General features: G+C 44.2%; 1 protein-coding gene across 3 annotated transcripts; it reads left to right on the plus strand.

Moving 5' to 3' along the window:
• The first annotated feature begins 558 nt into the window (after positions 1-558).
• On the plus strand, positions 559-25,245 carry inppl1a (inositol polyphosphate phosphatase-like 1a). 3 transcript variants are annotated; one of them, XM_030108839.1, is made up of 27 exons: positions 559-1,073; positions 7,854-7,917; positions 8,494-8,641; positions 9,213-9,293; positions 10,695-10,845; positions 11,629-11,719; positions 12,935-13,024; positions 14,173-14,271; positions 15,811-15,961; positions 16,244-16,350; positions 16,513-16,615; positions 16,692-16,888; positions 17,257-17,374; positions 17,748-17,844; positions 18,008-18,146; positions 18,234-18,333; positions 19,109-19,197; positions 19,292-19,373; positions 19,583-19,672; positions 20,414-20,527; positions 20,879-21,055; positions 21,144-21,299; positions 21,512-21,596; positions 21,881-21,967; positions 22,061-22,838; positions 23,049-23,182; positions 23,294-25,245. In XM_030108839.1, the coding sequence occupies exons 1-27, from the start codon at positions 895-897 to the stop codon at positions 23,391-23,393; spliced, it is 3,807 nt and encodes a 1,268-aa protein (XP_029964699.1). In that variant the 5' UTR covers positions 559-894; the 3' UTR covers positions 23,394-25,245. The 3 variants fall into 3 exon arrangements, with proteins under 3 accessions (XP_029964699.1, XP_029964701.1, XP_029964700.1); XM_030108841.1 differs by having other exon boundaries at positions 21,512-21,587; XM_030108840.1 differs by having other exon boundaries at positions 895-1,073; positions 9,213-9,294; positions 10,699-10,845; positions 23,294-23,393.
• The last annotated feature ends 168 nt before the right edge of the window (positions 25,246-25,413 follow it).

The raw sequence follows: 25,413 nt of genomic DNA on the forward strand, positions 1-25,413 counted from the left end.
GATGCAGCAGTTACTTTGCTTGAAACCACATTGAGGGAACGATGCATTTCAGTACAAGGGGCTCATTTACGGAACAATCTAGATAATGTAACAAAACAATGTAAATCACACACCAGATATTTAAAAAATTAGAAAATCTGGGTTACTATTAAAATACAAAGAAGCACAAAGAACAGATATGAAACATAACTGTTAAGAGACAGAGTGGCCACTCAGGCTTTAGTTATTTTGTAGTTGTCTGCTGTTTGTTTCCAATGTTTAATGACAGTTGTATTTTTTCATTGTTGTTTTCTGTTTTTCAACATTCAACGAATAAGATTACACAACATAAAGGGGCAGAGCAGATAAGTTCATTCTTCTTTCTACAGTCTTTCATTCATGCAAATAAAATTTTGTACTGTATTGTCGAAATGTATTTTTTTTATTTTATTTTTTATTAAATATAAATATTTAAATATTTCAATATTGCAATCAGTGTCCTGAGTGTGGAGCCTGTCTTGTGGCGACACTCACGCCAGGGGGCGCTGTGTTCTCGCGTCGCGTCGCGGATCAGGACGCAGGTCATCCGCGCTGCTGCTGCCCCGGTCTCCGGTGTGGATTTACATACCCTGGTTTCCGTGGGACTGGGAAGCGAAAGAGAAGAAGGGGGGTGGTGGAGAGCCTTTCAGGAACTGAGGGAACAGCCACCAAACACGGCGCAACTCCCCGGAGCAGCCGCCCGTAGCTCCGCCGCTGGCCCCCGTCTCTCTCCTCCCTCAATCGGACACTTTTCTGCGCTCCTCTCGCTCCTCGCCGGGACGGTTTTTCACACTCCGCTCCCAGGAGCGCTGGGGAGGACTTTTGGAGGAGACGGGAAGGAGTTACGAGTTGAACCCGGTTTGAAGGGCTGTGGCCATGGCCGGGGGTGGAGGTGGCGGCGGGGTTTCTCCGTTGGGCCCCGCGCCGCCGATGTGGTATCACCGGGACCTGAGTCGAGCGGCGGCCGAGGAGCTGCTCGCCCGGGCGGGCAGAGACGGCAGCTTCCTGGTGCGGGACAGCGAGAGTGTCAACGGGGCGTACGCGCTGTGTGTGCTGTGAGTACCTCTGTCGGCCTCGTTGTGCTGTGTTTACCTTCTGTGTTTTAAGTTGAAAGCACCCAGAACCCCCCTCATTCCCTGGGTCTCTGTATTAAAGTCACAGCATTATTCAGCAAAAACTTTCTAAACTTTTCAACTTCTCTGTCGCTGCAGCCTGGCATGATTTACCAACATGGGTGATCCAAGTGCGTTTCGAAAAGTTAGAAGTGTTTCTTAACCAAGCGCGTTTGTTTACTTTCTTGTGGAGGGCACTGGGTGGCAGAGGGGGGGAGAGACTGCGTTCATGCCCAGCAGTGAGACTCCGACATGGCACACACAGCTGCGGGGCTGTCCCCGTCTGGCTTCTGGCTGATGTGGTCGTTTTTACAGGGAACTGTGCTGGAATCAGTCTGTGGGTCTGGATATGAACACATAAACATCTAAGGGCCAGAGGAGCCTTGCAAATGTTTTCATTTCAGGCTCCTATCAGATGAGTGTTGTATTGATGAAATCAAACTAACACATGCTGTCTTCTTACACCACCTGCCATGAAACCAGACTGGCTCTTGTGCAGATGGAGTCAGACTACCTGGCATCCTCCCTGCTGTAATAAGTGATGAAACTTCCACCACCCACATTGCACAAGGGCGACTGTCCGCCACCTAGAGTTTGTACATTCAACTCAGACAACTTGCCAGTCCACTGAACCGTACAAGGATCATCCAAATGAAAATCATCTAACTGGCATGACGCTCATCAACTCGTTCTTTTCACTACCTATGAATCCAAACAGAAGTCAACATTGACATAACCTGGAAAATTGTTAGTCTGTCAGCCAAAAAAAAACAAAAAACTGACTTGTTGCTAGAGCAGTGTGAAGGTTGAGGACTAAAGTGGCACAATGTGGTTAAGTCTTGTGAAACCCCCCTGAACCAAAGGACTTTCACCTACACAAAGTTAACCAGATGATGGAAATAAAGCCCATGTGACATGGTGCTCTGACATTGACTCGACCTACATCCCCTATCTGATAATTTACCCCATGCTGGTTGCACAGTGACAGTGTTTATACATGCACATGTCAGTGCGGCTTCTGTTTGGTTAAAGCATTGCTCACACTTCTAACTTGGTAGTAAAAAATATTTAAAAAATTAACAAAGAGAATATTAAATAAGTTGTGTTTGCTTTTTGTCAAGGTAAAAGAGTGGTGCTTTCCTTGTTTTCTTCCCTCTAGCTTATGTGAATTTGAATTGAAATCCTTTATTAGACATTACACTTCACAGTAAAATATTTTGGATTGTAAAAGTCTGGTGAAAGAAAACTTCTTATATATTTGTCATGGCCTCATTAAGTCCATCAATTCTGAATAATGATCATTGGCTTTCCTCATTGTCCGATTTTAAATTCACTCTAAAGATTAAACTGTTGTGATGCAACACATTTGTCATCCATGCATGAGTTGTATCTGGCTACTTCATTCTCATCTCCACCTCTCTCTTCCTCATGTCTGGCAGCTTTCACATCACGGACTCTGCTTGGATGAAAAAGTGACCTGTGCACTGCTAACTTCAACCAACATGTGCTTTACAAACAAGATCTTAGCTTGACGTTTTACCTTTGCACCAAACAAACATAGCCACACTGTTGCTGAATTTTATGTTTCTTGCAGTGAAAAATATGTTTGTCCGAGAATACCAACAGTGCAAAATCACAAGTTTTAATCATTGCAACCCTGCTCAGTCATCGTAGTTTTGGTTGATGTGCTTTAATGGCCACATTATTGCGGCTTGCAGAAAAACTGTCTATCATCAAAGTGATGACGATTGGAAATCAACTCAAAATACTTGAATATTGAGTGTGGAACATTTCTTTGTAACTCTAATATACCTTTCATTTCCCTCTTTCAGTTTCATTGCAGGAAGTAGTCGTGGACGGACAGTTGGCCCTCTGATCAGTTGTTTTACGTAAACAAGAAACAAGAAAAGTTAGGGGAAAGGAAATGGAATTTGAATGTGAATCATTTTTGATTTTTGTAGTCAATGTATAATATATAAAGCAACAGAATGTGTTTGGATAAATGTTGTTTATAGTGAAGAAGTAAGAACAAACATGATGTGCTCATGACAAAATTATAATTTTCTCTGTATGCAAGTTTTTTTTTTTTTTTTAAAAGGTCTTTCTGTGAGAAAAGACCAACGTAACCAGTTTAATGTTTTAGAGACCATGTCAGCAACTCAGCAGTTTCTACTGCTCAGTGTTTAGGATTTCAGTGATGGCCCAGTGTCTGTATTTGCATGCTGGTAATGATGCAAATGAAGGATGCAGAATTTAAACACGGTGTCACTCACTGACCCCATGAAACGACTTGTACAGGGCGAAACAAAAGCACCTGTAGTCTTTAGATTGAAAAATAGGCTTTGAATCGTCAGTTGAGATAACTTGTAAATAAATTTAAGTTTGTGTGTGTGTGTGTGTGTGTGTGCGTGCGCCACAGAAACATTGAATTGTTTTTCATCTCTGCTGTCAGGAGTATGATCTTTAGTTACCGAGCAGCGCGTCTTAACATGTCAGGGTTCAGGCTGCCTCTGTGTTTCAGTGTGTGTTTGAAACGTCATACTTACAGTGGTAGCATTCCTCACCCGAGCAGGAGTGTGTTTGCACTGCTGCAAGGAGTTTTTGTGTGGAAGCACCATTAAAAGCGTTGGCTGAAGTTGAGGGTGCTTGCAGTTTTTAAGGGTGATTTTTCAGATCTGCAGAATGATTGAGCAGCAACAAGGGCTAATTTCACAGCGCAGTGCACTGCACCAGCAGCCTTTTGAAAAATGAAAATGACTTGTCCAAACTAAACCAGAAATAAATCGGGCTCCCCTGAGTTTAATCCTCAGCAGTCTCACTTAAGCTGGTTGTTTCTTATTTCTTCTCCACGATGACACAGGGCAGCCTCATAAATATTGAATAAAATCATATTTACATCAAAGTCTATAAGGTAATTGTGCAATCTTAAAATACCAAGTTTTAATTGCTGCCATAATGTTTCATTGTTTTGCATGGTGCTTCCTGATTATAGAAATGTAAATATGGTGATTGAGAGAAATAAGAGCAAATTTTGGATTAAAAGTCTCATAAGGGACTCGTAATGAGCTACAGGTGGAGCTAGAACCATCTGGAGTGATGCTTTGTAAGTGAGTAACACCCTACAAGCACTGATCCGCGTAGGTCGAGGGTCAGTAAGAGCAGTGTTTACAATGTTGACCTATGAAAGCAAAGCTGTTCGAGGTTGGTTTTTAAATGGTGGAATTAATCAGCATTGGCTTGATGCATGCAGATGTTATCTAAGCTAAAGTAGCTCTGCTTATAATTTGATCTTCCTCTGAAATGTGATTCACTTCACTGTCCTTGCAGATATCTTAACACAACACTTTGAGATTTCGCCATCATATTTTCACTGTGTTCTTGATGTGGTTGATTTGTGCTCAGTTGTGTGATCAGTTTCAGTTTGTGCTGCGTGTTCCTGTACATTTACAGACTGATGAATCGGAATATAACAAACTCGATGCTTCGATTGATTTTGATTGTGCTGCCGGTTGCGAGAGGCATTTGATTGATCCCACATTCTTCCTGCGCCATGAGACAATGACCTCTCATGTGCACATAATGGGCTGTGGCAGCTGATATTGCCCCCTCAATACCAGGAAGCCTATTCCGTCAAACCCTGGAGAAAGTATGTACGAGTATGTAAACCGAGGAGAACCAGTGAAGGTTTAAAAGCTGAACGTGCAAACAGATGAGAATCAAATATTGATAAAATTTGTTTCTCGACTCCTCAAGACTGTGAATAGTTTGGTTTGATAAACATTTGTGCAGAGCGCGAACTGTTTAAACTTCCCCAAACATAGAGCGTGCTACTTATAAACTATTCAGTATTTGGCTGTCGTGGGGGGAACACCGTGAAGTTGTATGAGGAACTCTGTTCAACTCGTGAAAGACATGCAATTGATTTTAATCAGGATTTGTTTAGTATTTTTAACATTGATTGGTTGGAACTTCGTGTTGCTGCTGCCAACAGATCCCCCTCGAAAATGGGACTCTGGGTCTCAGTGGGGCCCATCTGTTTTAAATGAAGGTTTAATAAAAAATATTTGCACATCAAATAAATGTAAATCAAAGATGTAAAAATGTAAACAATCCAAGTTTAATCCAAGTCATTCTCGTGCCCTACATGTCAAGAAGGAGACTTTGTGTGTGGTTTTTTTTCTCACACTAAAAAGTGTTGTCAGTCGCTGTTGTGATCCAAACGTGTTGAAAATCGTCAATCAAGCGTAGCTAAAAACAGATTTGTGTTTCTATGAGGCTGTAGCCCTGGCACCAGGGACACTCACGGCTTTGTGACTTTCAGTTCTCATTAGTCTCCATTACTTCTTCATCGCATTGGGTTTTTAAAATGTGTGTTTCAGTGAAAAGATTAGATTTACATTAGCTTCCTTTGTGACTTTTAAATCATGCTGAATTGTCAGTATATGAGGTGAAGAGCATACTAGCATATATTTTGTGTATATTCCTTTTCTAGCACGCAGACAGAAGCAGACGGCAGTTAAAAAGGAGTGTGTTGTAGAACTTGTGCTGTTAAAGTTAACCATGTGAGCTTCAAAGTGAAATGTGGTGTGTGTGTGTGTGTGTGCGCGTGTGAGTGAATTATTTCAGACAGAAGAAGGCGACGTGGGGCTGTGAGAGTCCATGTGGCAGTCTTGGTCCTCGGCTCAGGCTATTGTTGACGACACTGCTGCACTGTATACTTTGAGCCCGTCTCTGTCCCACAACAGACCTCGCTCTCTCTCTCTCTCTCTCTCCCGCTCCCTCCCCCCTGGTAACTCCGCAGCCTCTGAAACAATAGTATTTACTCCGCAGACCTGCAGAGGATCTCCTCAGCTGCCAACAGGAAAACAAACACACAAAGACACATCCACACACACATGCACTGTGCACAGCGGTGACGCATGCGTTTGGATTCTGTGCCACTGCAGCGCGTTGATATTGTGAGTGGATTGAATGTGGATAAATTTTTTGACAAAGGACGGTTTCTCTACTTTATACTGTTAATCTGATCTAATACTTACAGCTGTTATGAGCACTATTGTGTTTTTGAAAAATCAGATCAACTTGGAAGCTTCTTTTTGGAAACTTGTGGGGGTTTTTTACTGCTTTATTTTATATGTAAATTCAAGGTTTTTTTTATGACTTATCTTTTCCCCCAGTCCTCTGGATGCTGCCAGAATGATGCAAAAATAGCAAAATACTCCAAGCAAACCAGGAACCAGTGAGCGACTCATTGAAAACAAACTTAACCTTTACTAGGACGTGAGCCAAAGATTAACAAACCCCATGATGCAGATTCCTCAAAATTCTGATTTCATTTTCAGATGTCCTCAATAATTTAGCAATGCAGAACCACCCAACTTGTTAACAACTGCCGACCCCTGTCATCCTCCAGTTGCGATAATAAGTGCAAATAATGATAATCCGGTACACCGCACCCTCGGGGCATGACCTGGGGCTCGGACCCTAATAATGTAAGAACTGGTGATGTACGGAAACCCCTGATAGGCATCGCAGTTTCATACCAGCTCATCACTTCTGGTCTGGGAGAGGTGTGAAGAAGGTCAGCAGTTGAAGTCCATGTGTGCACTTTGGCTCCAACCAATCAGAAACTAGCAGAACATGTTATCAATGTAGACCAGGTTTTGTTTGTGGAGTGTCAATAGGTTTTGAAAGGTCATTAAACAATCACGCCTCCATCCTTTAGGGTTTTGTTTTGCCGCTGTCTTATCTTTCAAAACTTAAACCAACATCCAAACATTCGTGTGTGAAGGGTGAACACGGAACAGAGAAACAGTTTGCCGAAGCCGCTTCATGTGTTTCAGCTCCCGTCTCTGACCTGGGAAAACCTGAAAAACAGCTGAGTGCTCAGTGGGCTGCATCTCCAGCATGGCTTCAGCCTTCCCACTGTTTATACACACACTGCTGTAAATGATCCCAATGCTGAGGCAGAAGGAAGAGCGTTACTTTGCTTGTTTGCATTGGCCGCCGTCCACCGGAGCTGCTCTTCATGACCGACGCGCGCGTATTTTACACCAACGGACAGAAACCACACTGTTTGCTTGGCAAATTGAACTTTTTGTGATTGGTCCACTGGAGCGACGCGCAGACGTGAAAATCATTAGACGTCAGCGTGTGGCTGCAGGCGTGTGGCCGAGGTAATCACAATGTCAGATCATTGATCTGCAATTGGTTGAGAACAGTAGAGCCCATGGTTCAATCAGGCGTGCAGGTCACGCTAAACCTGAACGGGAAAAAAAAAAAGGGCTGAAAAAAAGAAAACGATTCACTTTTGCATGAACACTGATGCCTTTTGCCTTTCATAATTTTGTCTTGTCACTGTAACTTTATGAATGTCTGCTGTACTGTATGAGAACAAAGCTCATTCTCGACCTTGATAGACAGCAACAGGTTGAAGCACTCCTCGGTGTTTAACCCCCCCCCCCCCCCCCCACACACACACACACACACACACACACACACACACACTCTCATACACACAGACGTGCTCCCCTGCTCTCTGAGATCAATATAAGAGCGTACGTGGAAATAACAGGCTTGAGATGCCAGGTTTTTGTGTCGTCATAGCAAGAGTTTCTTCTCATCCTCTCTCTTCTTCCACTCTTTTCTTGATCCCACTTCGTTCTCTCTGCAGTTTGCCGCTTTTCACGTCTTCGTAACCTTTCTGTCTTTCCTTCCCATCAGGTTTCAGAAGCATGTGCACACGTACAGAATCCTCCCAGACGACGAAGGATTTCTGGCCGTGCAGGTACACACAAGACACACATGCGCACACATACACACACACATTTTTACACTCGTGCCTCAGTGGCAGCTGGCAGGCCGGGATGCTTTTGTTGGCTCTGAGCTCTCTTACACTCACACACTCGCACACACACACATACCAACAGCAGCCTCTTTGTGACTTGTGCCTAACAGCTGTGAAGTCCACAGCCACACACACACACACACAGCCCGACATGGTCCTTCAGACCTCGTGGCCACATCACTGATGTCTGTCTCACGCCTGTATGGTTTTTGGGTGTCAGCAGCAAAACTAATAAGAGTCATAACGACCAAATCGTGCTTCCTGGAAGTGAACTGTGTCCACTGAAGCAGCTCTTCCTGGTTTGGATTATATTTAGCCAGCCCGGCTGTGTTTACATACACAGCATCAGTAATGTAACAATGCTTGCCACTGCAGATTGGAGGAACATTTCTGCTGGTATGAAAGCAGAAAGGATGTAATTGTTTTTTAATCTGTGTATAAAATGAAGTTTTTTGTCATTTCCCACGTCTGTCGGTGTGTCTGTCCTCGGTTCGTCTCTCGTCCTCTCGCTCTCAGACGTCTCAGGGAGTGCAGCCAAAGAGGTTTAAGACGTTGCCAGAGTTGGTGTCGTTGTACCTGCAGCCCAGCCAGGGTCTGGTAACCACCCTGCTTTACCCCGTGGACCGAGAGGAGACGGCGATCAGTGACGACCGGGACTATTCAGGTAAATCCGGAGCCTTCCAGTTCCCTCTGCGCTCCAAACTCCAAATTTAGAATGAAGTCACTTCCTCGGAAAAAGCAGCTCGTGGCGTTCAGTTTATCACAACACTGCAAGTCTGAAAACACGATGGGCGGGTCCAGTGAAACTGTTGGTGCGCTCTCCCAGGATGATGTAAAACTTTACGCTGCATTTCACCCATCAGAAGAACCTCAGTTCATACGCACGTTCAACACAGTGGCAGAGCTGGAGTTTCAAGTCGGTGAAACACAGTTTATAGAAACATGCCACGCTGCAGTCAGCCATTTTTAAAACGGCAGCGTGGATTTACGAGGTCTGAGGAGACCGGAAAGTGGCTTAACACAAGTGTGGCTGCCCTGCAGACACTGTAAATCTAACTATTCATAGATGTTTAGGTTATAAGGATATGTGTCAACGTTTACTTGTTTCACAGATTGGACTTTGAGCTTCAAGCTAGTCTCATTGTTTTGAACCAATGATTATAAATTCAGTTCTGCTCCATGGTTTCATTTTCACCTCACATTACAGATTAACCCTCCTTGTCTGTGTTTGACAGATGGGGAGGATGAGAAGCCGCCCCTCCCGCCTCGCTCTGCCTCCACCTCCACTCCTCCCGGACCAGACACGCCAACAGAGAGGTACAAAGTCTGCAGGAGGAATGTGTGTCGCTCACATTTATAGCTGCAAGATCTCCGGTCATATTAATTATGTTGACAACATTAACCCGCCGTGTTTTCACAGAAGAAGGCGCCGTATTTTGATTCAATCACAGCTAATTAAACTCATTTACGTATTGAGCGGAGTTGCCTATTGATGATGACACAAGTTCATAAGTCTCACACACATTGCATGAACAGTTTGCGCATTATTGATTCTGAAGAGTCTCTCGTGATTGACTTTACAGGAACAGGCTCTTTCACTGTAGTATTGCCATCTGCACTTGAGAAGTGAGCCACATCCTGTTATAAACCACACCGCTCACACATGATTGAAGGCTTTGATCCAACGGGGACTGTAGTTTGCGTATGGGCACAGATGTGTGCCATCAGTTTCTTCGCTCAGTCTGACGTGTGCTGTACTTGAAGATGCATCCATAAAGAGCAACTTGCAGCAGCAGTAAATTAGACATTATCAAAACAGTTGTGCATTTTTGACACGTTTTTGACAGAACGTTGAAGCTTATGTATGCCGCTGGTGAATCTGGTCTGTGATTGGATGATTGTACCTATAAAGCCTCAGGTGCCACTGTGATGACTGTTGTGGACACAAAGCTGTATTTCTCAACACTACGATAGTCTTAAAATTTTCTACATACCATTAAAGATCTCAGAGTTATTAGAAATATTCATGTCAAACCTGCCAGCAGCCACAGGTTGGGAATGTAAGGGTTAAAGGCACACTGCACATAATAAGATGCCTTCTCGAGGATGTTAGGATGTGAAGGACACGTCATCAGTTCTGTCCCACCATAATCAAGTGTTATGGCTACTTACCCACGATGCAGACATGCTGCAAGCATGCAAACTTAGGAGTCAGTTCACGTCCTCTAGAATTTTCTCCTTTATCACAGCAAACCTGCAGCAATGCTGAGCAGTCCATGGTGTGTATTTGCCATCATATTAAAGGGCTTGAATCAACTTTTTTTTTTTTTTCGCACGGTCCAACGAGTTGTGAGGAAACGCTGCAGCAAAATGCTAACATGTTGTGTGTGAGCCTTCAGCACAGCTTGCAGCAGTCTCCTCCTCCTCCTCCTCCTCCTCTCACATCGTATTTTCCACGTTGACACTCATCTCTGTATCCCCAGACACCGGCTTTTGCATTATCATGTGCTTTAGGTGAGGTTTGAAACGGGGTGTATGACACATTGTAGAGCGATGTGACGTCAGTTCATCACCGGTCGAAGCGGACTTCGCCGAATGAGATTCAAACATCACCTGAAAGCTGGTCATGCTTGCAGTTTGCATCTTCTCTTGTGTGTGTGTTGTGAAAATTCGCAGCTGCTGTGACACCGCTCTGGGTTTTTGTGTGGTTGTATGTCGTAGTGCTCCAGCAGCTAATGGCCTGAGCACCATTTCTCACGAGTACCTGAAGGGCAGCTACGCTTTGGACCTGGAGGCCGTCAAACAAGGAGCCTGCGCTCTGCCCCACCTCAACAAGACGCTCGTGGCCTCCTGCAAACGCCTCAATGGGTGCGTGGGACGCCATGGTTATTATGTAGCGAAACATTTTCCACGTACTGTCTAACAAACTTACTCATGTACCAAGATTGTTTTTTTCAATGCAGTAGTCACAAATAATGAGTGATATTTGGCTTTCTGGTTGAATTACAGAAAACATAAAAAAGTTCATCCACCAGCGGCTTTACATTATGAAAGTACGGCATTAAAGTAAAAGTATTCTATGATGACTTCATTTTGTGCTTGCAAAAACTTAAAGAAGGCCACATTAATTTAATCTGTAGAGGTTATAGTGTATTTTAGGTTTATGCTGAAATGTCACCTCAAAGCCAACTATCTCTAACTTTTTGTGAGGAGTGTATTACTTGACACTTTCATTTTTCAAACACTGCATTAAGCCACAAAAAAATAAACATTTTAAACTGACCAGGAATGATATAGAATGTATTTTCCTGATAGATTTAGAGATGCATCTCATCAATCAGAACACGAACGTTCATTTTGTATTTAATTCAAACAGTGACCCAGTTTTGTTTTACTCTTAATAATGTCAGCTGACAAGTCATGAAACTCAAAAATATCTCAACATATTTGAATATTCCATAAGGCTGATTTTGTTTTTAAACTGGAACCTACTGAAAAAGAAAATAAAATTTCAATGATGTAGAAAAAACTGACAAAACATTTTTGATTCACATATTTTAAGATGCACCTGGAAATTGAGAGGAAGATAAAGGTTATAGAAGGAAACGTTGAGGTGAATCTGTAATTAATTATTTCTCTCTCCTCGAACAGAGAAGTGGATAAAGTCCTGTCTGGTCTGGAGATCCTGTCTAAAGTCTTTGATCAGCAGAGCGCCTTCATGGTTTCCAAGATGATCCAACAGGTACATATTATCACTTTCTGTCACCTGCATCCCGTTCCAATAAATGCTGCTGCTTACACTTAATTTTCTTCATTTTCTCAGTCACAGGGAGGACTGTTGTTAGCTTCGTGACAGACTGAAACCAATTTACATATTCATAGAACACACTATGCACAGATTTATGCACACACACACACACACATTTACTCCGCTGTGCTGTGAATGTCGTGAGGAAAATCCCTCGGGTCGTCCTGATCACACTGCTGTCATACACAGCTCTGCTGCATCACTTTCTGTCTGGATTTTTCACTAAGAGTGTCACACTCTCTGCCTTCACGGGAATGTCTTGATTTTAGATTCTAACATACAAAGAGACGTTAGACACAAGTGTGTATCAATTTATGTGTATCTTAGTTGGTATTTTTAAGTCTGAATGTACAAAGGATTGATGGTGTGTTACTAAGATTTGACTTTTCTGTCCTGGCCGAGATCCATCAGTAATTTGGGTATATGTTTTCCCTCAGTCTAGACAGACAGGCTAACTATTAACAAGCCATTTCCCGTTAATTTCCTGAAGCGTTTCGTCGAGGATTACTGAACGCTACTATATTAAGATTTTTTTTTTTAAGTCAAGGATCCGCAGGTTGAAATGAAAACCATTAGACTGAAAAGCGCAACCCTGTCAGTCAAAGGTAAGGGTGAAATTAACCCAGAGTTCCAGAAAACTCATTGCAGTCATGGTAGAAAACTGGTAGAAAACCAGTTTACTGGTAGAAAACCAGTAAACAGATGCACAAATATGATTACATGCATGCGAGTATCAATATATATAAACTCTGCAGTTATTTTGTTACAGGGATGGGCTAACACTGAGCTTAAAACTCAATTTTAATCAGATAACATTAGTTTAATATTTTCTATAGTCACCAAGGAAACTTTAGCATGTTAGTTTGGTTAAATCAAATCGGATTCTGTATTTCCACATTGGAAAACTTGTCCCAAGAATGATCTCTGAGACATTATGTAAGTTTGAGGTACTTTTTTTTAATGTTATTGAAAGCTTAAGTGAAAAACTAAATATTATGTAGAAGAATTTTCAGAACTGTCAAGACAAACTTGATCCGTAAATGGTTCGTATTTGCATTCCTCTCTCGCCTTCCTGTAATCTGTCTAAACATCCACTTTCCCCCTCTGAACTCGGTTTACACTGACTCTGTTGCAATTATTCTCCATCAGTCGGTGAATCAGGGTGGAGACCAGGAGTTGGAGAACCTCGTGACCAAACTGGCGATTCTCAAAGACCTGCTGTCCTCCATAGAGAAGAAGGTACACACACACACATATTCAGTCATGTGTTGGTTGAAATGCTTGCTCCTGATCACATGAGCTCCCGTTTCCTTTTACGTCCCATGTGCTGAGAGCGGGTCAGCGCTGATAACCTCCTCCATATGAAGGATGGCCTGTTCAGAATCCCTGCTGGCTGCGTTTTTTAAGCCCAGCCCAGTCTCAGCAGTCTTCTTGTTGCCATTACACACATTACATGTAAGACACAAGGACTGAGAGGGTGGGGGCTGTGATGTCTTTGGACAGGCTGAATATTGTGTGACTGCAATATTTGTCATTAAACACAGCTTTGATCCTCTTAGAGAGGTGGTCCTATTTGTGGTGGGATTCCCCAGGTCTGCTTAAAAAAACCCCACACATTTACACTCAGGTTCTGGGAGCTCCGACTCGGGTCCTTCTGTGCAGTTTGCATGTTCCTCTAATGCACACCTGAGTTTTCTCTGGGCTCTACGCTTTCCTCCCACACTCTATAAAGCAAGGATTTGAGAATAATTGACTGTAATTCCCCCGGGTGTGAGACTGTCAGTGTTTGCCATGTTAGAGTGGAGACTCGTCCTTACTTCTCAGTCAGCTCGGATCAGCTTCAGCGTCAAGGAAGGCAAACTCTTTCCCCTGCTGTTGAGGATGTTTCTGAATATTTTAAATGTTTATGCAAGGGGTTAGAAGGGGCAAGAAGAATCCCTTCCAGAAAACTGTCATGTTCAGATTTATTTGTTTTACGATTGAGAAAACAACCCCCATCAGGATTTTTTTTAAAAATCGTGACATTGTGAATGCAGCCTCAGCAGCTTCTCAGTTTTAATGGGTCGCGCCGTTTGGAGTTAGACTTCAGGGGGCTTTCAGCTGGCTGTGGAGGAAATGGCCTCGGTGCAGTTAAGCTACATGTCCGGACGCATGTGATGACACTGACTCCACCTTCTCTGCAGCTGTTGGATCACATCCAGGAAATGGGAAACCTTTTCCTCCTTGACACAAACACTGAGACAGAAAACTTTTCAAGCGCACTAAGTAGCTGTCTGTGAACACCTCTTCGTGAACAAGCGTTTTATTTTTCATTGTTTTCTTCTCTCTTTATCCTCTTGTGAATGGTTTCCCCGTACGCCACAGCTCTTCTTTCTTTGTCCCCTCAGGCTCTGAAAGCTCTGCAGGACATGAGTCTGTCCTCTCCGTGCTCCCCTCCTCCTCTCTCCATGCGTCACAGCAAAGCCATTCCAGTGCAAGCTTTCGAGGTACACACCTACGTCCGCCCACGCGCCACCCTCACACACTCATGCATGCATCACTGGTTATCTCAGCGAAGGCTGATGGAGGGCAGTCTTCAGGCAGGAGGGACTGTGTCAACTATGTTATCTTTTCCTATTCTGAAGTTATTTTTAACTTTAATTTAATCAGGTCCGGGTGGGATGAGAGCGGTCTGTGCTTCAGTTGAATAAACCTGTACATATGTTGTTGTTTTTTTTCTCTCTGATTTAATTAGAAAATGGTAAATAAACATCACATTTTACAGATTAATATCAACCATCTACACGCCAGTGGTTACGCACCGTGATATGTGGAATTTGAACGACTGACCCTCAGAGCCACAGTTTCAGAGTTCTGAACCTTATTCAGATTCCGTTTATTAGCAATGCTTTTTGTTTGACTGGTAACAGACCGGGCGAGTTCACAGTAAAACAGGCAGGAAGCTTTTCAGCAGAGCTGATCTGAAACCACAGGAATGTTTGTAAAGCACTTCCTGTAGCATCACCGCTGACGTATTTGTGGTATTTATCACGTTTTGTTGCAACTTCTTATGTAAGATGTACATCAAGAAGGACTGGCAGTTTCATTGGTTGGTTGTGAAATTATAGCGTTTTTATTGCCTTGTGTATGAATCTGTTTAAGTGGATAAATGTCAGCGTGAGAGGAGAAGGATTCCTAGCACCCATTAAACAGATGACTTGAAACATTGGCTGACAGCTGAGGCCACATTCTCGGCAGTGACATACTTTCAGTCACTTCCTGTTGCACAGGAACATCAGATTTCTTACAATGACTTGGCGTAGCACCTGACCCCCCTTTCTGACCCTCAGGCAGACTCTTTCCACGCTCGGAGAGTCGCCGTGGTGAATTATGTTTTCCTGAGAAATTTTCAGAGAATTTCATCTGTTCCGAACCGAAAAGTACGACATGTTCGCAGAAAGAAGTTTGTTTTGACCAGGAAATTGTGAAATGGTTTCAAAATCTATGATAAGGCATCATTTCCTCCAGAAGAGTTTATATTTTAGGTTTTTCAAGTCGTTATGCCTGAGAAAGAAGTCGACAAGTCAAGAAGTAGACTTCCTTCATTTTGGGGACCTCTGGTGGCGTGGAGAGTTGATGAATCCTGAAATGAAGCGTCCCGGTGTGGTGAAGATGAGGACGAGGCCTTTCCGTATGGAGTCTCCGCTTCGCTGCAGGAGTCTTTTCCAGCGAATCAGACAGTCTGAAAACATGTTACTTCAGTTGGCATTGGCGTGTTGTGTGGAATAGTGGGCATTCCGTCTCTGAATGACAGTAAAGTTGTGTAAACTGAGTGGAAGAAAGGAGCAAGAACGTAAATGCAAGTAAGGAAGGCATGAATTGCAAGGTGAATGCAAGAAAGGAAAGTTTGAGCACATGAAGAGAAGGAAAGCACGAAGGCAAGACTGGTGGGAAGGGATGAAGGCATGAATAGGAAGAAGTGAAGGCATGAATGGACAGGAAAATGTATGTAAATGTGTATGTGTGTGTGTGATGGTCCTTTCCAGGTGAAGTTAGATGTTTACCTGGCAGAACTGACAAAGATCGGAAAGAGCCAGAAGTACACGTTATCTGTGGATGTGGAGGGAGGCCGGCTGGTGGTGATGAAGAAAGTGAAGGACAACCAGGAGGACTGGACCACCTACACACACGACAAAAGTGAGGCTCACACGCTTGCAGATGTACAGAAACGCAGAAAATACAGATTCCTCTCATTTTTCCGTCTTTAAATCCTAATATAAAACCAGGAAACCATGGAAATATATTGTCATGCCAACTGCGGCTCCTGTATTATTTTCATATACTGAATTGGTTCACTGTTCCCCTCTTAACCGCCAGAATCTCTCGGTTGACCTTATTTGCATCCCTTGTGTTTCTGTGTGAATCCCCTTGTCTCGCCCCGCTGTCTCCCATCTGCCCGCCTGCCTCCGTCTCTCTCAGTACGTCAGCTGATCAAGTCTCAGCGGGTGCAGAATAAGCTGGGTATTGTGTTTGAGAAGGAGAAGGATAAGAGCCAGAGGAAGGACTTCATCTTTGCGAGTGCCAAGGTCTGCACACAGAACGCCCTCACACACGCACAGAATCACTCAGATGAACTTCGCAGAGTTTTTATTATATTTTATTTCCTGTATAGAGGTGGAGGTTTGACCATGCTTGATCTGTAATGTTAATTGTTTATGTATACTTGTGTAAATTTAATTTGTTTTCAGAAACGGGAGGCATTTTGCCAGCTGCTGCAGCTGATGAAGAACAAACATTCCAACCAAGATGAGCCAGACATGATTTCCATCTTCATCGGCACCTGGAACATGGGTGAGTCACGTGAACAGTCACACACACAGACGTACGCTTGTTCTGCAACACACACCACGTTTCTCTGTGTCTGCAGGCTCGGTGCCTTCACCCAAGTCGGTGGCCTCGTGGGTGTTGTGCCGTGGTCTGGGGAAGACCCTGGACGAGATGACTGTGACCATCCCCCATGACCTGTACGTGTTCGGCACCCAGGAGAACTCGGTGTGTGAACGGGAGTGGGTGGAGTCTCTCCGCGCCATCTTGAAAGATCAGACAGAGCTGGATTACAAACCGGTGAGGAGAGGAAACGCCAACGAATAACTTCAAATTTAAAATAAATATTTTTTTTTCTATTTGTTTAAATGATGAAGAAACAACGTAACAGGTAGCGTACAACCTAAATTCTGTACGTACAATTGGATGGTGTTTCTGTATGAGTCTGTTTTTTTCTGTAGTATCTATCTTTATATTGATAAACCTCATTGAACTTTGTTTTTCTTCCCTTGTGATCTCAACTGATTTAGTCGAACATAAAAGTAAAAAAAAAAAAAAAAAAAAGAAATTCACAGCATCTTTTTGTGACTTTGCATTTTGTTGAAGTGTGAACGCAGAAATGAAGCCCATAGGCCGGGTTCCTCATTGTCTGTTGCTCTGGCCTTCAGATTGCCGTGCAGACGCTGTGGAACATCAAAATTGCTGTGTTGGTGAAACCTGAACATGAGAATCGCATCAGCCACGTCGGGATGTCCAGTGTCAAGACGGGAATCGCCAACACGCTGGGTAAAATAGACACTGTGCTAGAATAGAATAGAATAAAGAGCATTTTATTGTCTCTGTGGAGGTAAAGTTAAGAGGCAGTCAGCCGTTGTCTTTATCAATACTGAGATATTATCCTCACATTATTCCCGCTTTTGTTTGAAAACATGATCATGGGAAAACCTGTGAGTTGACTGACATCCAGTGCTTTCAGTGTTTTTATGAGAGACAGAAACGAGTGTCTTCATCATCTCCATGTACTGAGTTCATGTTCTTTGTTGATCGTTTCGTTGTTATAAGTCGGTTTTCGTACAATCTGTTTTTGTGTGGTTTCACTTTTTACTTTCCTTTGTGTGTTTAGTTTTAAAGCTTTTTTTCATGTTGTTTTTTCCTTAAGGTAACAAAGGCGCAGTTGGTGTATCGTTCATGTTCAATGGAACGTCGTTCGGGTTTGTGAATTGTCACCTGACGTCAGGGAATGAGAAGATCGCCAGGTACCTGCTGCAAATGTTTTCTACTGCTATTGCTTTAATATTCCTAGGGAATAAAGATGATCTGAATGAAATCCTCTGAATATACAAATGAGGTAGTAACATCTGAAACATATGACATCCTTTTTTTTTTTTTTTTTCAACACCATCTTCTGACCCCCTGCAGGAGAAACCAGAACTACCTTGATATCCTGCGGCTCCTGTCATTGGGAGACAAACAGCTGAGCTCCTTCGACATTTCATTGCGCTTCACACACCTCTTTTGGCTGGGAGATCTCAACTACAGGCTGGATATGGACATTCAGGTAAAGCAGGACAAACTCAGTGGAATGAAATGTAAAAAAAAAAAAAACTAATTTGACTTAACTGATTATTTGTGTTTTTTTGTGTAGGAGATTTTAAACTACATCAACAGGAAGGAGTTTGATCCCTTGCTGAAAGTGGACCAGCTCAATCTGGAGAGGGAGAAAAATAAAGTCTTTTTACGCTTCGGTAAGTACGGTTTATTCAGGGTCTGTCGCTTCCTCTTCTTGTGCTCAAGATATTACTCAGATATCCATGGGTCAGAATAAGGTTTATTTAAATGTAGAGAAGCAAGGGGTAATAATAATGGTAAAATCACAACATTTACAGAAGGTTTCTTCCTTAAACTAAAACATTCCTGTGGTCTCTAAATGCAGCTGAAGTGATGATTCACACTTTCCCCCCAAGCACCTGCTCAGCACTGCGCTTATTAACCCCCACCGCCTCACCACAGCTCTTTTTCCAATCAAACTGTAGGAAATGTAGAGACAGGCGAAAACAATGAGAGCACTGATGATATTTATAGAAAGGAACGGGTTGGTCGCTTTCCACAGACAGACGTTAAAACTGTGTCTGTGAAAAATGTCAGTAAAGCTTCGGTTTCTCAGATCACATGTTTCTCCTGTTATTGTTTCACTGATTTAACTGAAAGTAGGCCTCTCTTTGCCAGCGAATGTTTGAAAACCCAAAGTCTGTGTTTGAGTCTCCAGGCCTTTGTGGATTACCGAAACAGCCTTCTCTGTTTTTTTCCCCGTCGGTTTGACCCGATAAGACCTGTGTCCAAGTATTACAGACTATTCAGTGCGTCAGCAAAAGCAGCTGCCGTCCCACAGCTGAGCGGAGGGCAGAGCAGTGCGCGCTCTGTCCCAGTGGTTCTCGTGTTGAGACTTACTTAGCGTCGTTGAACAGAAATGCTTCGCTTTGAAGCTTTTAGAACGACCTGACGCGTGTGTTTTGCTGACAGCGGAAGAGGAGATCTCCTTCCCGCCCACCTATCGCTACGAACGAGGCTCAAGAGACACGTATGTGTGGCAGAAGCAGAAGGCCACAGGGGTGCGTACATTCACTTAAACAGCGTAGATAAATACTTCCTCTTCGTGTGACTTATCCTGATGATTCCACCTTCTCTCCAACTTTGGTCTCTCAGATGAGGACGAACGTTCCCTCCTGGTGCGACCGGATACTGTGGAAGTCCTACCCCGAAACGCACATCGTCTGCAACTCCTATGGTGAGGACAGTCGGACGAAGCAGCCTGAATTCTGGGGTCAATTTTTAGTAGTCAGAGTTTAAAGCACACACAAAAGTTGAGGGGATTTGTTTCCAGAAAAGATGAAGATGGAAAAAATGTTAATGGCCCTTGTCGTCTTTCCTCGTTACAACGAATTTATCCTGTCTATAACTTGTAGACCGATGATTGATCTTCTCTTTCATTGGCAGGGTGTACAGATGACATTGTGACCAGTGATCATTCCCCTGTGTTTGCTACGTTCGAGGTGGGGGTCACCTCACAGTTCGTCTCCAAGAAAGGTTCGAGTAGATTCAAATTCTTTTCTTTATAAATTTTGAGTTTGTGTCTCTTTTGAATGTTTCCTTATCCCGACGCCGCTTCACTCTCTTCTTTCAGTTCCTCGTTGTCTTCACACTTATAATCTGTTATGTGTTTATGGTCCCCTCCTTCTATTTACTGTTGCTGAACAAGATGTCAGATGTGAATTAAATTAAATTTGATTACATTTTGTGTAAATATAAAGCTTTGTGAAGGACGTGACAGGGCACAGTGGTAATGTTCTGGTTTTAATTGGGGTTTTTCTTCTATTACAGAAAGGCAATTATTTGTCTACAGCGAGGTCAACAAGCAAACTGTCTGAGTGCCTGAACAATCTGCTCCCACCAGCTTGTTTTTCTCATGCTGTAGGATTAAATAGTTGGATCGTACACACATGGTCACAACCACCATGTATTTCAGTGTCTTGGATGAGAAATCCGAATTCATTCAAGAAGAAAACCTCATTTGATGATTTCAACTCAGTACTTTTCTGAAAATCAGATCATCTCAAGAGATCATCAGAGACTCAAGTTCTGAACGTTGGATTTATTTTATTGTTTATTATTATTTTTTTTTTTATCCAATTCTTTATCCTCATTAGGAAACGTGGGTTTGTTTGATTGGTTTTCTTTCAGCCACACTCACTGCGTCTTTTCTTTTTTCTTCGCATCCTTCTCTTCTTTTATCTCCACGCTTCTTCTCATCCACCCTTTCCTCTGCAGGTCTTCCGAAGTCCTCGGAGCAGGCCTACATCGAGTTTGAAAGCATCGAGGCCATCGTGAAGACGGCGAGCAGGACGAAGTTCTTCATTGAGTTTTACTCCACTTGTCTGGAAGGTGAGAGTTTGACCACAGACTAAAGTTTTTACCGCTGACAGAAACCCACCAGGTGTTACAAAGCAAATGTTTCCTCTGAAACACACAGTGGATGTAATGAACATGTCTTCCTCTTCTCCTGCATCCCTCCCTGCCGCTCCCTATCAGGCAGTCAGTATACCTTTCAGTTAGAACCCATGTTTGACCCCCCCCCCCTCCTGTCCACTGTGCTCTTTGAATGACGTACTGCAGAAACATCTCAGCCCTCTTTTTTTCCCCCCACCGCCCCCTCCGTTCCCACCCTGCTCCCCTTTGTCCGTTTATCCTACACCCCCACCCCGCCACCCCCATTTCTCTTTGTGTTTCTTGCAGAGTTTAAAAAGAGTTACGAGAACGACAGCCAGAGCAGCGACAACGTCAACTTCCTGCGCGTGGGATGGTCCAACAAGCAGCTGACCACGCTGAAGCCTCTCCTGTCAGAGATCGAGTACCTGCAGGACCAGCACCTGCTGCTGACGGTGAAATCCCTGGATGGATACGAGTCCTACGGTATGAAGAGTGTCTGATGGCCTCAGGTCTCAGGAATTCCAGCTTGTCTTCTCTAACTCGGATAATCATGTGCTTTTCCCCCGGCCAGGCGAGTGTGTGCTGGCGCTCAAGTCGATGATTGGCAGCACGGCACAGCAGTTTCACACCTATCTGTCCCACCGCGGCGAGGAAACGGGGAACATCCGAGGGTCCATGAGGGTCAGAGTGCCCTCAGAGAGGATGGGAACCAGGGAGCGGCTGTATGGTAAAGCACTTTGCGCCGTGTGGTGAAAGAGCTCGGCAGGAGGAAAAACTGAAATATAACGTATCAAATACAGCTTTTTAAAGATTCTCATGTTAAATAAGAACATGCCTGAGAAAAGTCAGGGGAATTTTCTCTGTGAGCTGTTTGGATGGGAAATGCTCCTCAGATTCAGTTTGTTGAGTTTTAAGATAGTTTTTATTGTTGTGTTTCAGAGTGGATCAGTGTGGACAAAGATGAGACCGGAGGACCCAAAGTGAAATCAACCTTGGCAACCAGAGTGGGCCACGAGTATGTGAAGTCAGTACACACCGCCTCTTTGTTTAATTTTTATTAATGCAGCTTTATTATGTTATCTAAATATTGTTAATGCTCCACACAGATCTCACAAGAGATATCTGACATGTGGTAGAAGTTTGAAAAATAGGCTTAGCATTCTCAAATATGATATATTTCTGCATTTATATGGTTCTTTTTTCCACTAGTGCACTCTGCTATTCTTTTATTGGCTCACATAATCTATACTCTGTGGAATGACTCTTTGTGCCTGATGGCTGATGTGTTCCGCTGTGTTTTCGATGCAGGCCATCGATGATGCAGAAACAGTTTGGCGAGCTGGGGAAAGTCAGCGAGGAGGGGGAAAGGAGCGCAAAGGAGGAGACTGCGGCGAGGTTCGCTGGACATACACACCTTAGTAACGTACACCCAGATTGAAAGTAGGAAATATCTGAGCCTCATCCACCTAATCTGCGTTTATTTTCCAGACCGAAGCAGGATGCGTCTGATGGCGATCCGTCCATCAGCAAGAACAGCTACAACAACCCCGCCTACTACATCCTGGAGGGCGTTCCCAACCAGTCAGCTGCAGCCATGTCGCCTGAACTCCTCCCCTCTCCCACGTCGGCGAACCCCCAGACGGCCAAAGCCCCCCCTGCCCCTGCTGGGGCGCGGACCAAACCCCCGTGTCCGGCGTCCGGGGCCGCACACCAGCGCCGGCCCCCGACGGGACACCCCGTCCGCACCATCAGCGAGGAGGGCTCCTCGGAAGACGACAGAGGCGGCTGCGTGGCGGCGGCGCCGGGTGGAGGCGTCGGAGGAACAGTTGGCAGCACGCTGAACCGGCCCCCTCCCGACTTTCCTCCTCCGCCGCTCCCCAAAGGAGCCCTGGAGATGGTCCCAGAGACCCCCTTCACCAAGCCCCGCGCCCTTTACCCGGACCTGGCTGAGGTCAGGATCCCCGCGGCGGGCCCCGGTGCGCAGCTCGCCGTCGGAGAGGGCTTCAGGCGCTCAGCAGGAGGTGGGGGGGGAGGGGGAGGAGGAGGAGGAGGGGGAGGGGGAGGGGCGCTGGACGACCAGTCCTGTTCCGTACTGCAGATGGCAAAGACTCTGAGTGAGAGTGAGTTTTCTGGACAGCCTCCGCGCGCTCCCTCGGCTCCGCCCCCTCTGAGAGCGCAGCCCATGGGTCTCGGTCTGGAGGCCTGCCGCACCTTCCCCCCCAGGAACCCCATCCCAGAGAGCATCGCCGAGGACATGCCCGAGGAGGTGAGCACTTCTGAGGATCTACTCATTGATTTTGAGACTCTTTCTTTGAAGTCATTGCAGTTTTTTTGTCTTTCATTGGGGGGGGGGGGAAAAGTGCTTCAGATTAGACAAGTTAATTCCAACATAGTTGTTTAAGGCAGTCGAGCAGAAAAAAGCCCAACCATCCCAGTGATGTCTGAGTTATTCCCACGTTGCACTTCTCCTGTTCAGGCACTGTGGGGCAGCAGCAGCTCTTCTTTATCTGTGGGCGACTCCTCGGTGGGAGAGTGGCTGCAGAGACTTGGACTGGAGCGATACGAGCAGGGTCTTCTGCACAACGGCTGGGACGACCTGGAGTTCCTCAGGTATGAGCCTGACCTTTGACCGCAGCTGACTGAAATCAAAGATTTTATTTTATTATTTTTTTTTTTACATTTTTTTCACCATCTGTCTCTTACCTCTTTGGATTTTTCCAGTGATATCACTGAAGAGGACCTGGAGGAGTCCGGCGTGCTGGACCCCGCCCACAAGCGAATCCTGCTGGAGAGCCTGCGGCAGCAGCAGCAGCAGAAGTGAACTCTCGACTGCTCTGGTCCGAGCCAGCATGGACTCACTCACCAGGTCCCACAGAGGCCAGAATGTCAGCTGGACCGAGCTGGACCGTGCCAATTGATGCCAGACTGTGCCTTCTTCAGAGAAATTGCACTCCATTTGTACTTTAACAAACACTCATTGAACCAACGTCATTTTTCACGTGTACTGTATGTGCGTCGTCATCCGCGGAGATGTGGCCTTATTTAATGAGAATTGCGTCAGTCCTCTGAGCATCACTACATGACCGTTTGGATTTGAATCCAGATAAGAGACTGCATTTCATGTTTCGTGCCGTCAGATCGGGCCTGCAGCTTCAAAATAGTATTGAAATCTAGTTATTTTGCTTCTTTTTCCTGAGAAACTCTTTCTGAAGAGTGACTGAATTCAAGATTTTCCACAAGTGTGGAAACGTTCTGACTTTTTAGAGTTTAAGCAAAAGGAGGGGAGACCTTTCATTTCGGGGGCATTATAAAACACTGTTGCCGGCGTTCTGGGTTAATTTTGCCCTCAGTTCTGACTCTGTCATCAACACTCTGAGCCTCGCGTTTCCTCCCTGCTCGTGGTTTCATTTGGGAAGCTGCGGTTCTCGTCAGAGAGCACTCAGGCCACAGCTCGGGCAGAGGAGCCGTTTAATTCAAGCAGGATGTGTTTGGAAAACACAAGCTATCAAAGCCAGACTGAAGTGAGCCGAACTCACATGTTTCACGTTTGTGTACTTCTGAAGATGATGTCTGACGTCTGGGCCACTGTTATTTAAACGGTGGACTGCGTTGTCCCGGTTTCTCTGCATGTATTTATTGATATAAAGGGAATATTGAGAAGAGTAAAACCAACCAAATCCATCCTGTTAATGCTACAAGTGCGAGTTTCACCGTGGTACAGCAGCGAAGCGACTGTTTGCTGTCTGGTTAAGTACCTTAAAGAGTTTTCAGCGTGTTGGAGGAGAATATATGTGGACTGTAACTGTTGTTACTGTGAGACTTTTTGTTTTGTTCTTTATTTGAATTTCTCTCCGCTTAGTTTAAATTTTAACATTTTTTCCCCCTTTGATTGGTTGTTTCTTCTGAAAAATCAAATGTGGGAAATAATACTGGAAAACGTGTTTTTCCCGGTTTCTGCTAATGTGAGGACACCTGTTCCATTTCATGACCGTTAGATGGCGCTGCTATCCCACCAAACCTCTCCAGTTTGTGGGAACATCATTTCCTAACTGAGTAAGCAGAGTGAAGCTCTGTGGTCGTTCTGAATGCTTAGTGTGAACCTGGAAGTGGCTCACAGTCCCGTGTTCCTTCAGACTCGCTGAAGGTGCCACAAATTCAATCTCACCTCCTCTTCTGCTCCTGAAACAGGAAGACGAATTTGGAAAACCAGTTAATGCAGAACTCTCTCTGTATGCCTTTGTTTATTCAGGGTGTATCGTGTTAAGTGGTTTGTTAAGAGTTTGATTTTGATGCACCTTAGTCCCCCCCACCATGTAAACAACATTCTGTTCGGAAAAAGTCCTGAGAATTTGAACATTTGTTAAAATGTGGCTAAAAATGCTGAAACTTTTTTTTTTCAGATTTCTTACTTGATTTTCCATTGCTTCCCTCATTATCCAATCAAAACGGCCACAATGTTTGCAGAGAACAGATTTGTTGTTGGTTCATTCAGCGTTTTCAGGAATGTGTGTGTCTGTGTGTGCGTGTGTGTGTGTGTCACTTGTCATTGTTGTTTTCTTTAACACTCCATTTCATGTCGTTCTTTAATGTAGCGTTCTATTTTGGTTGTGTTAAGTTAATGTAAGTTCTTCAGTCATGTATTTTTTTTTTTTTCCAATTAAAGTCTAATAACTTCCTCATTTTGCAGATTTACTCCTCTGGTTTTGTCGTCTGCAGGGAAGCAGAAACACAATTAGAACAGAATGGAAACTTTGATTTGACTCATAAATTGATCCAAACTATGAAAACTAGCATATTTTGAAAAAGTAAATGAAAAATAATAAATTAAAGTTGTTTTGTTC

This window comes from Salarias fasciatus, chromosome 14 (assembly GCF_902148845.1).
Source record: "Salarias fasciatus chromosome 14, fSalaFa1.1, whole genome shotgun sequence".
Taxonomy (NCBI): Eukaryota; Metazoa; Chordata; class Actinopteri; order Blenniiformes; family Blenniidae; genus Salarias; species Salarias fasciatus.